The sequence below is a fragment of the Mus caroli genome, unplaced genomic scaffold (genome assembly GCF_978045245.1).
Source record: "Mus caroli unplaced genomic scaffold, Mus_caroli_1 scaffold_3, whole genome shotgun sequence".
Taxonomy (NCBI): domain Eukaryota; kingdom Metazoa; phylum Chordata; class Mammalia; order Rodentia; family Muridae; genus Mus; species Mus caroli.
Window position 1 is genome coordinate 154,039,276 of NW_028227258.1, and position 15,991 is coordinate 154,055,266.

Here is a 15,991-nt window from a genome sequence, read left to right on the forward strand (position 1 = left end):
AAACTCTTGAAAAATACTGGATGGAGCCAAGGGCTCCAGAGTATTCTCCATGCCTCAGAACCTCGGGATCACCTCTGGGTCAAGGGTGAGTGGAGCACAACATTAGCTCCAAAGAATCCTGGAGAGTCTTGTGTCAGCAGGATCAGGGACAAAGGAACCTCACATGATCAGAGGCCTGGATCTGTTCTGGTTGGGGCCAGCCCCGCCATCTTCCAGCTGAACCCAGTGGAGGCAGCCAAGGGCTCCAGAATACTCTCCATGACTCTCCATGCCACAGGACCCCTAGCATACCCAGCACCTCGTGACACAAGAGAGCATGTGGTTGACAGAAGCAACAGAGCTTCTTGGACAGGGTCCTTTGGGCCTTCATCCTCACCCAGGAGGCAGAGCCCTGGGCACCTTCCTTGCCAGAGGAGATTTGGCTTACAGGGAGGGCTCTGACACCAAGACTCAGGAGGTGAAACAAAGCTCCAGACTTCTGGACACCTGCCCTGTAAGAGGAGCTCTTGCCTGCAGAGAATGCTCTGACCACTGGGACTCAGGTGAGAGTTGGACTTCCAGGAGTGCTGACAGAGGCTAACAGAATCACAGGAGGAATAAGCAACAACCAGAGACTGCTAGAACATTAACACCACAGATTACCGGATGGCAAAAGGCAAACATGAGAATCTTACTAACAGAAACCAAGAACACTGGGCATCATCAGAACCCAGTACACCCACCACAGTGAGTCCTGGATACCCCAACACACCCGAAAAGCAAGACTCAGATTTAAAATCATATCTCATGATTGTGATAGAAGATTTTAAGAAGGGCATTAATAACTCACTTAAAGAAATATGGGAGAACACTGCTAAACAGGTAGAAGACATTAAAGAGGAAACAAAAAATCCCTTAAAAAATTATAGTAAAACAGAACCAAACAGGTGATGGAATTGAACAAAACCATCCAAGATCTAAAAAGGGAAGTAGAAACAATAAAAATAATCCCAAAAAGAGACAACTCTGGAGATAGAAACCCTAGGAAAGAAAACAGGAAACATAGATGTGAGTATCAGCAACAGAATGCAAGAGATGGAAGAGAGAATCTCAGGTGCAGAAGATTCCATAGAAAACATGGACACAACAATCAAAGAAAATGCAAAATGCAAAAAGGTCCTAACTCAAAACATACAGGAAATCCAGGGCACAATGAGAAGACCAAACCTATGGATAATAGGAGTAGATGAGAATGAAGATTTTTCAACTTAAAGGGCCAGGAAATATCTTCAACAAAATTATACAAGAAAACTTCCCAAACCTAAAGAAAGAGATGCCCATGAGAAGCCTACAGAACTCCAAATAGACTGGACCAGAAAAGAAATTCCTCCCTACACATAATAATCAGAACAACAAATGCACTAAATAAAGACAGAATAGCAAAATCAGTAAGGGAAAAAGGTCAAGTAACATATAAAGGCAGGCTTATTAAAATTACTCCAGACTTCTCACCAGAGACTATGAAAGCCAGAAGATCCTGGACAGATGTTATACAGACACTAAGAGAACACAAATGACAGCCCAGGTGACTATACCCAGCAAAAGTCTCAATTACCATAGATGGAATAAACAAAGTATTTCATGACAAAACAAAATTCACACAATATCTTTCCACGAATCCAGACCTTCAAAGGATAATAAAGGGAAAACACTAACACAAAGATGGAAACTACACTCTAGAAAAAGCAGGAAAGTAATCCTTCAAGAAACCAAAAAGAAGACAGCAGCAAGAACAGAATCCCAACTTTAACAACAAAAGTGACATGAAGCAACAATTATTTTTCTTTAATTTCTCTTAACATCAATGGACCCAATTCCCCAATAGAAAGATATAGACTAACAGACTGGCTACACAAACAGGACCCAACGTTTTGCTGCTTACAGGAAACCCACCTCAGGAACAAAGAGAGACACTACCTCAGAGTAAAAGGCTGGAAAACAATTTTCCAAGCAAAAGGTCCGAAGAAACAAGCTGGAGTAGCCATTCTAATATTGAATAAAATTTACTTCCAACCCACCCAAACTTATCAAAAAAGACAAGGAGGAGGACTTCATATTCATCAAAGGTAAAATCTTCCAAGATGAACTCTCAATTCTGAATATCTATGCTCCAAATGCAAGGGCATCCACATTTATAAAAATAACTATAATAAAGCTCAAAGCACACATTGCACCTTACACAATAATAGTGGGAGACTTCAACACCCCACTCTCACCAATGGACACATCCTGGAAACAGAAACTAAACAGAGACACATGGACACTAGCAGAAGTTATGAAACAAATGGATTTAACAGATGTCTACAGAACATTTTATCTTAAAAAAAAAAAAAAAGGATAAACCTTCTTTTCAGCACCTCATTGTACCTCCTCCAAAATTGACCATATAATCGGTCAGAAAACAGGCCTTAACAAATACAAAAATATTGAAATAATCCCATGCAATCTATCAGATCACCACAGACTAATGCTTATATTCAATAACAGCATAAATAATAAAAGCCAACATTCACATGGAATCTGAACAACACACTACTCAATGATATCTTGGTCAAGGAAGAAATAAAGAAAGAAATTAAATATTTTTTTAGAGGTTAAAGAAAATGAAGCCACAACATACCCAAACTTATGGAACACAATGAAAGCAGTCCTAAGAGAAAAACACATAGTTCTGAGTGCCTCCAAAAAGAAACTAGAGAGAGCATACACTAGCAGCCTGACAGCACATCTAGAAGCTCTAGAACAAAAGAAAGAAAATTCACCCAAGAGGAGTAGATGGCAGGAAATAATCAAACTTAGGTCTGAAATCAACCAAGTGGAAACAAAAAGAACTATTCAAAGAATCAACCAAACTAGGAGCTGGATCTTTGAGAAAATCAACAAGATAGATAAATCCTTAGCCAGACAAACTAGAGGGCACAGGGACAGTATCCTAATTAACAAAAGCAGAAATTAAAAAGGAGACATAACAACAGAACCTGAGGAAATCCAAAACATCATCAGATCCTACTACAAAGGGCTATAATCAACTAAACTGGAAAACCTGGGTGAAATGGACAACTTCCTAACGATCTTAACAGTCCCATTTCCCCTAAAGAAATAGAAGCAGTCATTAACAGTCTCCCAAGCAAAAAAAAAAAAAAAAGTCCAGGTCCAGATGGGTTTAGTTCAGAGTTCTATCAGACCTTCAAAGAAAACCTAATTCCAATTCTCCTCAAACTATTCCAATAAATAGAAACAGAAGGTACTCTACCCAATTCGTGCTATCAACCCACAATTACTCTGATACTTAAACTACACAAAGATCCAACAAAGAAAGAGAACTTCAGAACAATTTCCCTTATGAATATTGATGCAAAAATACTCAATTAAATCCTCTCAAACCGAATCCAAGAACACATCATAATGATCATCCATCATGACCAAGTAGGCTTCATCCCAGGGATGCAGGGATGGTTTAATATATGGAAATTCATCAACGTAATTCACTATATAAGCAAACTCAAGACAAAAGTCACATGATCATCTCGGTAGATGCTGAAAAAGCATTGACAAAATCCAATACCTCTTCATGATAAAAGTTATGGAAAGATCAGAAATTCAAGGCCCATACCTAAACATAATAAAAGCAATGTACAGCTAACCAATAGCCAACATCAAACTAAGTGGAGAGAAACTTGAAGCAATCCCACTAAATTCAGGGACTAGACAAGGCTGTTGACTTTTGCCCCACCTATTCAACATTGTACTTGAAGTCCTAGCCAGAGCAATTCAACAACAAAAGGAGATCAAGGGGATACAAATTGGAAAGGAAGAAGGCAAAATACCACTATTTGCAGATGATATAATCATATATATATATATATATATATATATATATATATATCCCTAAAAATTCCACCAGTGAACTCCTAAATCTGATAAACAGCTTCAGTGAAGTAGCTGGATATAAAATTAACTCAAACAAATCAATGACCTTTCTCTACACAAAAAATAAACAGGATGAAAAAGAAGTTAGGGAAGCAACATCCTTCACAATAGTCACAAAGAATATAAAATACCTTGGTGTGACTCTAACTAAGGAAGTGAAACATCTTCAGTTGACGAGAACTTCAAGCCTCTGGAGAAAGAAATCAAAGAAGATCTCAGAAGATGGAAAGATCTCCCATGCACATGGATGGGCAGAATTAATATAGTAAAAATGGCTATCCTGCCGAAAGCAATCTACAGATTTAATGCAATCCCCATCAAAATTCCAATTCAATTCTTCACTGAGTTCGAAAGGGCAATTTGCAAATTAATATGAAATAACAAAAAAACCTAGGATAGCAAAAACTATTCTCAACAATAAAAGAACCTCTGGGGGAATCACCATGCCTGACCTCAAGCTGTACTACAGATCAATTTTGACAAAAACCGCATGGTACTGGTACAATGACAAACAGGTAGATCAATGAAATAGAAGTGAAGACCCAGAAATGAACCCACAGACCTATGGTTACTTGATCATTGACAAAGGAGCTAAAATCATCCAGTGGGAAAAAAGACAGCATTTTCAACAAATGGTGCTGGCACAACTGGTAGTTATCATGTAGAAGAATGTGAATTGATCCATTTTTTTTTCTTTTTCCAGTTTCTTATTAGGTAATTTCTTCATTTACATTTCAAATGCTATCCTGAAAGTCCCCCATACCCTACCCCTCCTACCCTACCCACCCATCTCACTTCTTGGCCCTGGTGTTCCCCTGTACTGGGAGCAACAGCAACAGCCGTAAAAGAACCACAGAAAAAGTTATCAGATATTTTTTCTTGTTTCTAGAACTATGAAAAAAACACCATGTTATTTAAGCTAAATGGTTTGTGATATTTTTTGTATCAATGCCAGACAACTAATGCAAAATGAATTGTCACTTACTTTGCAAAGCCTGAAGCTGTATTGAAAACTATATCTATATGCACATGTGTGATATATGTATTGCATATGTGTATATATTATACATAAACATACATACATACACACACATATATAAGATGTGCATTAGAGCACACTGACATATATAATCATTAAGTATTATTCAAAGTAGGGCCAAAATAATGATAAAATAATGATCATAAGCACATGATTATCTCTACACAAGGAAATACTACAACATTGGTAGGAAGATAGAAGTTAAAATGTATGAATTTAGAAATACAATATTCAAATAAAATTCTCAAGTATTACTCAAAAAAGAAAAGAAATACAATATTGGCTTTAAAGGTATATAAGAATATTTAAAATATGATAGTAAGTCTGTAAAACTTAGACTGACCACCCATACAATGAAATAACTCATGCCTTTTATGTGGCCAGGAACGCTCTCTTCTTAGTTGCTGGAAGAGGCTTAGGAACAACGTGGAACACTGAGGGAAGCTCTGTGGACATCACTCTAGTTCTTAACTTTGGGAAAATTTATTTTTGTCCTTATGTTTCAAAATTATATACCTTTCCAGAATTAAATATTATAGAAGACTGTTTTTAAAAATTTCTAGATAGCTAATATTGTTGGTAGGCTTTACTTTCGGAGATAATAATTTCTGCTCCTAAAGATTATACACATACCCTTATAAACCTCTATTTGTAGACCATTTGGTTATAAAATCCTTTAATATGAGGAATTTAGTATCATAATGAAGCATCCTACTTTTAACATGTATCATCTTTACTTAAAGTGGTGCTAATCTTTTGGCTGTCTGGAACTTTAAAAACATCAGGGAAGTACAATTTCTGTTACCAAGGTAATATAGAGGGTGGAAGGGAGTGCTGGAGATGAACTTGAATTTGTGGACAAATGTATTCAGAGCGAAAGTGCTGCAGAGTTAATGCCTGACCTCCGACAATCCAAACACACTATTAGCAAGTGCATTGACTGCCACCCACCAGCAAAAAAAAAAAAAAAAAAAAAAAAGAAAAAAAAAAAGAAAAAGAAAAGGGGACTGTGTTTTCATACCTTTTAAAATGAGTTTCAGTATGCTATTTTAGACCATTTGTATTTTTTCTTTTTTCTTTCCTTTTTAGTTTGGTAACTGCAACCTATGACACTTATATTCCTTTAATTAATTAAGAAACCTTTGTTTCTCTCCTGGGACCACTGAAGGTAAGAACAACAGCCTACAAAAACATCTCTGTTGTGGTACTATAGCTGTTCAACCTATCAAAAAGAATGTAGGACAGAATTTAATTGATAGTTATTTAAAAATTATCTTTAAGAGTACAATTATAAAATGCTTAAAATCATGTTTTTAGAAATAGTGTGGCCTAGAAGACTAACGTAGGAACATTCTGCTCACATTTCAATAATCTGGTTGTAAGCTTAATACAGGTCAACACATAAAACAAGTCAACACATAACACAACATAGGGCAGACAACCGTTCTGCCTTATTATCTTGTTTCACTCATTCTTGAAGCTATTTGTCATTTATGATGTGTCTTTGAAGTGCTAACTAGAGGTCACGTGTGATGCTAAACACTGACTCTTTAATTGCACATGAGAAAACATAGTTCTTGATATTGATGTCATTGCTTTTATGACTCATAAAATAGGAAATATCAGTGCCCAAAATGCTCATCCCAAATTGCAAATAAAAAAGCAAACTATCATCCTGAGTGAGGTAACTCAGACATAAAAGAACACACATGGTCTGTACTCACTGATAAGTGGATATCAGCCCAAATGCTCAAAATATCCATGATACAACTCACAGACCATATGAAGCTTAAGAAGGAAGACCAAAGTGTGGATGCTTCAATCCTTAGAAGGATGAACAAAATAATCCCAGGAGCTAGAGGGAAAGAGGGACCTGAGAGGGAGAGAGGAGGAAGAGGGGGGAAAGGGGGCAGGATCAGGTATGATAAGGGACAGGGGAGAAGTACAGAGGGTCAGGAAATTGAACAGAAATATGTAGTAGGGGGGGTTAAGGAAACTGTGGTAGCCACTAAAAAGTACCAGAAGCAAGAGGTTCCCAGGACCAAATGGGATGACATTAGTTGATACCCAATAAAGGGGAGATAGAACCTGTAGAGATATCTCCAGTAGATAGACATGGCCCTCAGTTAAGAAATAGAGCCACCCACCAATCTCAAAACTTTTAACCCAGAATTTTTGCTATCTAAAGGAAATTCAGGGACAAAAACTTGGAGCAGAAACTGAAGGAAAGGCCACCCAAAGACTGCCCACCTTGGGATCCATTCCAGGCACAGACATCAAACTCTGACCCTATTGCTGATGCCAAGATGTGTTTGCTGACAGGAGCCTGGTATAGCTGTCCTCTGAGAAGTTCTACCAGCACCCGACCAATACAGATGCGAATACTCACAGCCAGCCATTGGACTGAGCCTGGGGACCCCACTGGAAGAGTTAGGGGAAGGACTGAAGCAGCTGAAGGGGATTACACCAATATCAACTAACCAGACTACCCAGAGCTCCTAGGGCCTAAACCACCAATCCAAGAGTACACATTGAGGGACCCATAGCTCCAGTTACATATGTAGGAGAGGATTGCTTTATCGGGCATCAATGTGAGGGGAGACCCTTGGTCCTGTGGAGACTTGATACCCCAGTGTGAGGGGATGCTAGAGCAATGAGGTAGGAGTGGGTGGGCAGGTGGGGGAGCACCCTCATAGAGGCAAAGGGGAAAGGGATGGGATGGAGGGTTGCAGAGGGGAAACTTGGACAACATTTGAATGTAAATAGATAAAACAACCAATAAAAAAACCAAAGTAAATTGTGAGTGGGATTCTGACATACGTAAAACATGAAAAAATAACTCAATAAATTGAGACCAAGACAGTTTCCAATCAGGTAGGAACATATGATCAGCATTTACATGAAAATAGTTTCTCTTCAACATGCCCCATCCTCCTTCCTGCCAACCTCACTTAGGATCAAAACAGCCTAGAGGTACCCCAGATAGAACCTAGTCAATTCCTTATACACTCTGCTGGAACTACTCCTCACCTGATTTTATCAGGGTCCTTGATTTTGATAAAGAACTGGGGGGTCATAGAGACAACATTTGAAAATGACTTTGATCTTATGAGAGAAAATGGAACAGGTTAATCTACCATTCTGCATTTGCAGCCTCCTGAGATCCCTAAGTGCACATAGTAACAATGAGCTAAAACTGGGGGAAAATCATGCTATTATTATATTTGCTTCTCTCCAAGGAACTCTCTGGTAAACAGTTCCATCTCCAAGGGAATTGAAAGCAAAGCCTCCTAGCATAACTCAGATACCCATCTTTATATAAACGCTACTGAGGTGTCTGTACATGTGAGCTGATCACACATATTCCTACCTTATTGCAAACTGTCTTGGTCTCAATTCATTGAGTTATTTTTTTCTTAGAAATAGTCTTCAGATTTCTACCAGAAATTTCCTCTTGGGGATATCAGGCCTGGATATGTTAGAAGCTGAAAAGAAGGTGTTAGTGAAATATTAATTATCTGTACCTATAGATTTCATTTTTTTATCTTCAATATCTTCTAATTTTTAAAAAGACGACTTTTTTGTTGTTGTTGTTTGTTTGTTTGTTTGTTTGTTTTTTGAGACAGGGTTTCTCTGTGTAGCCCTGGCTGTCCTGGAACTCACTCTGTAAATCATGCTGGCCTCGAACTCAGAAATCCACCTGCCTCTGCCTCCCAAGTGCTGGGATTAAAGGCATGCAACACCACACCTGGTTAAAAAGATTACTTTTTATAAGTTTGAAATAAATACAATAAAGCCACAGATTACCTTTTGAAACTTCAAGCCAAGCAAAGTGGTTCCAGAAGGCCCAGTGTCGATTGCTTGTGATTTAGGAAACAAAATGAGCAGAAAGGATTCAAGTTTTAAAATATATTTTACTTACTTTGCTTCTACACTGAATTCCCATGTAGCATTCTTCATTTGTAATTTCAGAAGTTAGTTTTGTGAAATTTAATTATAAAATATGCATAAGAATCCATCTGCAGGCCATTTCACTGACACTCTTAATGCCCTTTCAAACTTTGTCACACACAAAGCTTGTTTATGTACGTGCATGTGTGTAGATTTTAAATAAGGTGAAGACAGAACAAGTCCATTAACTATTAGTAACCAAGGCTGATGGATATTACAGTAAGATCAAACAAATAAAACACTGTCTTGAGGTCAAGACTGCAAACTAATAATAGCAATTTCCTGGTGACTAATGGAGTAAGCTTCTTAAATTATAGTCACACCTGTTAGGTACCACCTGCCCACAAACGTCAAATCTCCATGAGCAGAAAACAAGTGACATTATTTCTACTTTGTTCTACCCATAGGTCATTCTCTCACACATAAAAATAGTTTGTTTGTAAATTCATGTTGGTTTTGATTTGGGGTCTGTATAATCTACAAAGACTGACATATCTTACAGCATCCCTTTGCAATAATGCCATTTATTGCTCTGTAAGAGGCACAGAAATATTAAGTCAAGAGGAGTTTGAGATTTCTTAGTTTGAATTCCCAGGAGCTGAATCTGAGATAAGACATCAGATGTGAATACTTTCTATGGAGTAGGTCATCCCACTAAAGAGTAAATTGAAAAAAAAAATTGAAGAAATTGGAGAAAGGGTCTGGAAGAAAGCAAAGAGAGTCATGAATCTGAATGAGTTACTTCTGTAGGTAGCTGTTAGTCCATCAGAGGACTTCGGAGAGTCTTTAGAATATGATTCACTGTTATTCCAATAAGTGGGAAAGAAAGCTTATAGGAATATATCTCAAATCACCTCTGTAATTGGTTTGAACCCACATTAGAAACATGAATTGCCAAGATTTCTGACCTTCCTTCAATTATGAATAACAATACGATACAATGAGTATGTATTGAAAGGTCACATGCTACAAGCTGTGGCATCAAAATGTTTTGTGACTGGCCCTCAAGCCACATGGATAATCTTATACCCTTTGAGAAATATTCAAATATTGATGTATTATTTAAAAATCTCTCTATTGAATCAAGTGTAAAATCCCAACATCTTAATGTTTTATAAAGTCACAAGGATCTTTGATAGAATCATTGTGAAGAGATGGGAAACAAGATTTTAGTGGACCATTAATTCCTCATATTTAATATACATTAGCTAACTCCCTGCCACATGTACCCCTTACTTAGCTACATAGCTTTATAATAGTAAGTATTTTAACTTTATGTATTGAAGACACAATTTAAATCAACAATTGCAGAACAGATTATAGTGGAATGTACGAAACAGTCAAAGGTAGATTTTAATTCATGAAATTGCTATGAATCTGTAAAAATAAGAAATGCTAACAGCTTCTCTTATACATGAAGTCTTGCATAGTATGTGAAGTAAGAAGGAAGAATGAGTTTCCGAAGCCAAGAGAAGATAAATATATGATAGCAGAATAAATAAATAGACTTGGTACAGGTCAGAAAAGAAGGTTATGCATAAGAGGTATAACTAGTGTTCAGAATGCTATAAAAAAAGAGAACAAGGAAAAGACAACACTGGATAAGGAATGGTGTGTACCAATGTGGTAAAGGTCGAGACAGTTCTCAAGAATATGATCATGCATTGACTGGTTTTTAACTGGAACCATTAAGCTATACTAGATAAAATTTGGTTTATGTATTATGACCACTGTTCACTACAGACTTGTGAACAATTTAGAAAGGTTATTGTTACTTTGAAAATTAATTTTGTAGCCCAATGGCATATTAATAAAAGTCAAGTGAGGTCAAATTAGAAAACAAAACAATAAGTGACAATTTCTTCCGTTCCTTCCACCTCCCTCCCCTTCCTCTCTTGTTTGCTTCTCCTCCCTTTCTCCTTTCTTCCTTCCCTCCCTTCTTACTTTCTGCCTATCTGCCTGCCTTCCTTCCTTCTTCTCTTTCTTTCTTTCTTTCTTTCTTTCTTTCTTTCTTTCTTTCTTTCTTTCTTTCTTTCCTTCCTTCCTTCCTTCCTTCCTTCCTTCCTTCCTTCCTTCCACTCCTCTTGGGTGAATTTGCTTCCTTTTGTTCTAGAGCATTTAGGTGTGCTGTCAAGCTGCTTGTGTATGCTACCTCCAGATTCTTTTTGGAGGCACTCAGAGCTATGAGTTTTCCTCTTAGGACTGCTTTCATCGTTTCCCATAAGTTTGGATATGTTGTGGCTTCATTTTCTGTAGCCTCCCACAAGCCTGAAGCAGGCTGAGCCAGAACTTGACCTTGCTGCCACTAGGGAGATTATCTAGGGTGGAGCCTTCCTCCCTAGATCACTATTGTTGAGCCTCTGTCACTGTTCCTCTTTAAGATATTACTACCTGCTGAGAGGCCCCAGGAACTATTCGGAGAATACTCCCTATCCTGCAAGTCATCACCTGCAGCTGGTTCCAGGCTCCAAGGATGAAATGGCAGGATTGGACACCCCCCCCCCTTTACAAAGTGTGTCCGCTATTAAACATTTGAACCTTGAGCAGACTAGTGGTCTTGGTTCCATTATTTCTCAACCCACCTAGACTCCCTCTTTTCTTTCAGCTCCAGGCTGTCTCCCACACTCGAACCCGGACATAAGAGCTGCTGGCCGGCTTGCAACAAGTTGGTGAACCAACTCAGAACCTGGGAATGGCAGAGGACATTTGCAAGAAGCACTGCTGGTTTGGAGCTCCATGGAAGAAGAAAAGAATTAAAGAAAATCTGTACTGGAGAAGGTGTGGTATGGGCTAAACTGGAATAGCGCTAAACCCGCGCGCTGGATTCACTTAGGTTCAGCAGTGAGTTATCAGGAACTAGGAACTCAACAGGCAAGCAGTCAGCTGCTGTTTTTAGGCAAGAGAAATAAAAGGGTTTAATCCCAGCACTCGGGAGGCAGAGGCAGGCGGATTTCTGAGTTAGAGGCCAGCCTGGTCTACAAAGTGAGTTCCAGGACAGCCAGGGCTATACAGAGAAACCCTGTCTCGAAAAAACCAAAAAAAAAAAAAAAAAACCAAAAAAAAACCAAACAAACAAACAAACAAACAAACAAACAAAACAAACAAACAAAAAAATAAATAAAAGGGATTTTATAATCAGGTGGATGGCCGCAGTTGGGAACTGCATCAGGTGGGAGGAAAGTAGATTTTGAAACTCTCCCAGGGACAGAGAGAAAATTGGGGAATCCCCTCTTGTGTGCGTGCCGCAGGTGTCTTTGTTCGAGTGTTTGTCTTATGTTTCCTGAAACGAACATGTGCTTGTTGTGTTGGTTTGTTGTCTGTGTTTTCTCCCATGTCTTTGAAACTTGGCACAGTCTGAGTTTGGATCTGCCTGCATTTGGTTTCTCTGGTGCTTTTAGACGATGGGGTTTTCTGAAACATGCACTTGGTATTTGCAGCTGTCCCTTCGGGCTGTAAGGACCAGAGGACTGTGGTCAGCAGATGTGCTAGGAAGACCACTACCTCCCCAGGGGACGCCCTGGGGAGTAGGGAGAGCCAAAGATACCGGGCAGTCTATGGAGATCAGAGATCGGTCAGAGGGACCAAGTTTTGTTTATGAAATGGAAGCTTACCCCTCTAATTCTTTTGCCTGCTCGTGGAGACAAGAAAGGGTTGCATGTGTCTGGAGCTGTTGGTTTCTGTTTTGTGTGTTTTGTGTATGTGTTTAGAGCTATGTGAAAAATTAGAAAAGTGCTAGTGTGACTGCAAAAGCCCAGCTGGGAGCTGATTGCAAATGTAGCTCTTAAAGGGGCAGGCAGCCTTTTGCTTGTAATAGAAAGTTAGCGTAAAATTAGTAACTCAGAGTTAGAGTCATTCTAAACCACATGTGGCAGGAGTGAACCCAGGAAAACAGGTCCTTAAAGATACTTCAAAATAGGGATAATCTTTGGGCCAGGACTCTAGCAGAGTGCTCTGATTGAGAAGTGTTTGCCTTATGGTAGATGCGGAGCTCAGCTCAGAGCAGCCTCAGTGAGGCTTGTGTGGCATTTCTTTTGTTTCACAGACTGTGACTAGGGAACCTCACCTCTCCCTGCCTTCAGGGAAGATTCCTTAAGATTCAGAGGCAATATCTTTTAATACTTAGATTTTTAGCTATAATAGAAAACCGCGGTCCTGAAAATCTAAGAAAGAAAAATTGATTTGCTTCAAATTTTTATTTTCAAAAGCTTCCAGGAGATGTTAATTGGCTAAGGCCTCACCTTAAACTCACCACGGGAGAGCTTAAGCCTTTGTCAGGTGCTATTAAGTGAGACACAAATTAACTGGTAAAGAACAAAAGGCCTTGCAGAAATTAAAGAAAGCTTTTATAGTTGTTATCAATTATAATCAATGGTAATTAAATATTAGCTGCCTATTTTAGTTATTGGTTATTAAATGTGCCCACAATTACTTGGCAAGAGAAAATATTGTTGTAAAGTCATCCTTCTGCACCTCAAAGTAAAGTTTCAGCATCCTATTAAGGCTGCTGTGGTACTAACAAAGAATTGTAAGATAAATTCATATATTTTAGAAAAACTATGACAAAAATTGTGTCTTGAAAACCTAAGTGTCTGTTCCTTGTTCCAATCAGCAATTAATTTGGTTATTACAGAATATTAATATTTGATCTATTGCATATCATCAGTTTAAATTAAATCGACAATCTTTATCCCAAAGATAAGTTAAAAAATTGTTTTTATGTATGCTTTTGTATTTTCTATAAATTCGTGCATGTATGCATCCTATTTACTGTGTTTAAAAACAGCCCTCTTATGGGAGAAAAGTATATGTGAGTTGGATCACACGCTTATTCTTTTGAGCTTCCCCTTGCTTCAACACAGATAATTAAACTGTGTGCTGTAGATGGTGTTTTAAAATGTTAATAATCAAGCTTAATTTGTATCTTTATTAATATATATAGCTCAGAGCTTAGAATTGATTAAAATTGTTCATCCCTCAAATGCTATTAATTCTCAAGCTTGCAATTGCTTATGCAACTCATAAGAAAAAATACTGTTCCTTCAAAAGGACTGTTTTTGGACAGTTAAGAAATTGTCCTGGGTTGCCTGGAAAAGACCCCCAAGATTTGCTTTTGTGTTATAGAGATTTACAAAAAGCTTTAGCTGAGAAAGGATTACAGATAGCTCCTGAAAAGATACAAACTCAGGATCCTTATAATTATTTGGGCTTTAGACTTACTGATTAAGCTGTTTTTCCCCAGAAGATAGTTATTCGCAGAGACAACTTAAGGACTTTAAATAATTTTCAAAAAATTTTAGGTGATATTAATTGGCTTCGCCCCTATTTAAAGCTCACTACAGGGGAGTTAAAACCTTTATTTGATATTCTAAAAGGGAGTTCTGATCCAACCTCCCCTAGATCTCTAACCATAGAAGGATTGCTGGCCTTACAACAAGTGGAAAAAGTTATTGAAGAGCAATTTGTCACTTATATAGATTACTCTTTGCTTTCACATACAGGATTGTTATGGCAAAAGTCTCCTCTAATGTGGATACATTTGAGGATTTCTCCTAAAAATAATATCTTGCCATATTATGAAACAGTAACCCAGATGATTATCATTGGAAGGAAGCAGGCACTAATTTATTTTGGCAAAGAGCCAGATATTATTGTTCAGCTTTACAGCGTAAGTCAAGACGCTTGGCTGAAACAGCATAGTACAGATTGGTTGCTTGCTCAAATAGGATTCAAAAGAACAATAGACAGCCACTACCCTCAAGATAGGTTGATAAATTTTTTGAATGTACATGAGGTGATATTTCCTAATATGACCTCTTTACAACCCTTACACCACACTGTACTGGTGTTTACTGATGGCTCCTCTAAAGGGCGAGCTGGATATCTTATAAATAATCAACAGGTAATCATAAAGACTCCTGGCCTCTCAGCTCAATTAGCAGAATTAACAACAGTACTGAATGTCTTTCAGTCTGTACACGAGGCTTTTAATATTTTTACTGATAGTTTATATGTTGCACAATCGGTACCCTTATTGGAGACCTGTGGTATGTTTAACTTTGATACGCCAGCAGGATCCCTGTTTTCACAATTGCAAAACATCATTCTTGCTCAAAAACACCCATTCTATATTGGCCACATACAATCTCATTCTGGTCTTCCTGGACCTTTAGCTGAAGGCAATGATTGCATCCACAGAGCTCTAATAGGAGAAGCTTTAATTTCAGATCCTGCTACTTTGGCCAAACGTGATCATGAAAAATTTCATCTCTCTAGCTATACCTTAAGGCTCTGACTTAAGATCAGTAAGGAGCAGGCAAGAATGATTGTAAAACAATGTCCTAAATGTATTACATTATCTCCAGTGTCACATTTAGGAGTTAATCCATGAGGTCTTATGCCTAGTCATATTTGGCAAATGAATGTAATTCATTATACAGAATTTGGAAAATTAAAATATATACGTTTGTATTGATACTTGTTCAGGATTTCTTTTTGCTTCTCTACATACTGGAGAAGTCTCCAAAAATGTAATTGATCATTGCCTACAAGCCTTTAATGCCATGTGATTGCCTAAACTTATTAAGACAGATAATGGGCCATCCTATTCTAACAAAAATTTTACTTCATTTTGTAAAGAATTTGGCATCAAATATAAAACTGGAATTCCTTATAACCCCATTAGATAAGGAATAGTTGAACGTGCTCATCACACTTTTTTAAAAAATTGGCTTTTAAAAACAAAACAGGGGCAGTTATATCTCCCAAGGTCACCAAAGGCACATCTTGTTTTTGATTTATTTGTTCTAAATTTTTTTGCAATCTGATGTTAAAGGTCAGTCTGTAGTGGATCGCCACTGGCATCCAGTTACTTCTAGTTCTTATGCCATGGTAAAGAGGCGGGACCCATTAACTAATGAATGGAAGGGTCCAGACCCGGTCTTAATTTGGGAAAGTGGTTCGGTCTGTGTTTTTTCACAAAAAGAAGATGGAGCGTGATGGCTGCCTAAGAGATTAGTTCGTCAACTAGACACA

The 15,991-nt window shown here is 38.0% G+C and overlaps 1 protein-coding gene across 5 annotated transcripts in view; it reads right to left on the reverse strand.

Annotated features, from left to right (window-relative positions):
• Positions 1-15,991, reverse strand: part of Pkia (cAMP-dependent protein kinase inhibitor alpha) — a 65,103-nt gene that overhangs the window by 29,232 nt on the left and 19,880 nt on the right. The window contains exons 2-3 of one of the 5 annotated variants that reach the window (XM_085836035.1): positions 8,816-8,868; positions 8,379-8,493 (exon numbers count right to left, since the gene is read on the reverse strand). The exons of 2 other annotated variants lie outside the window; for them this stretch is intronic. Coding sequence is in view for 1 of the 3 variants with exons in the window: in XM_029475492.2 (XP_029331352.1) it covers positions 8,816-8,868 (53 nt within the window). In the remaining 2 variants the exon portion in view is untranslated. The remainder of the gene's footprint in view (positions 1-8,378; positions 8,494-8,815; positions 8,869-15,991) is intronic. 2 more of the 5 variants (XM_029475492.2, XM_085836036.1) reach the window with 2 other exon arrangements.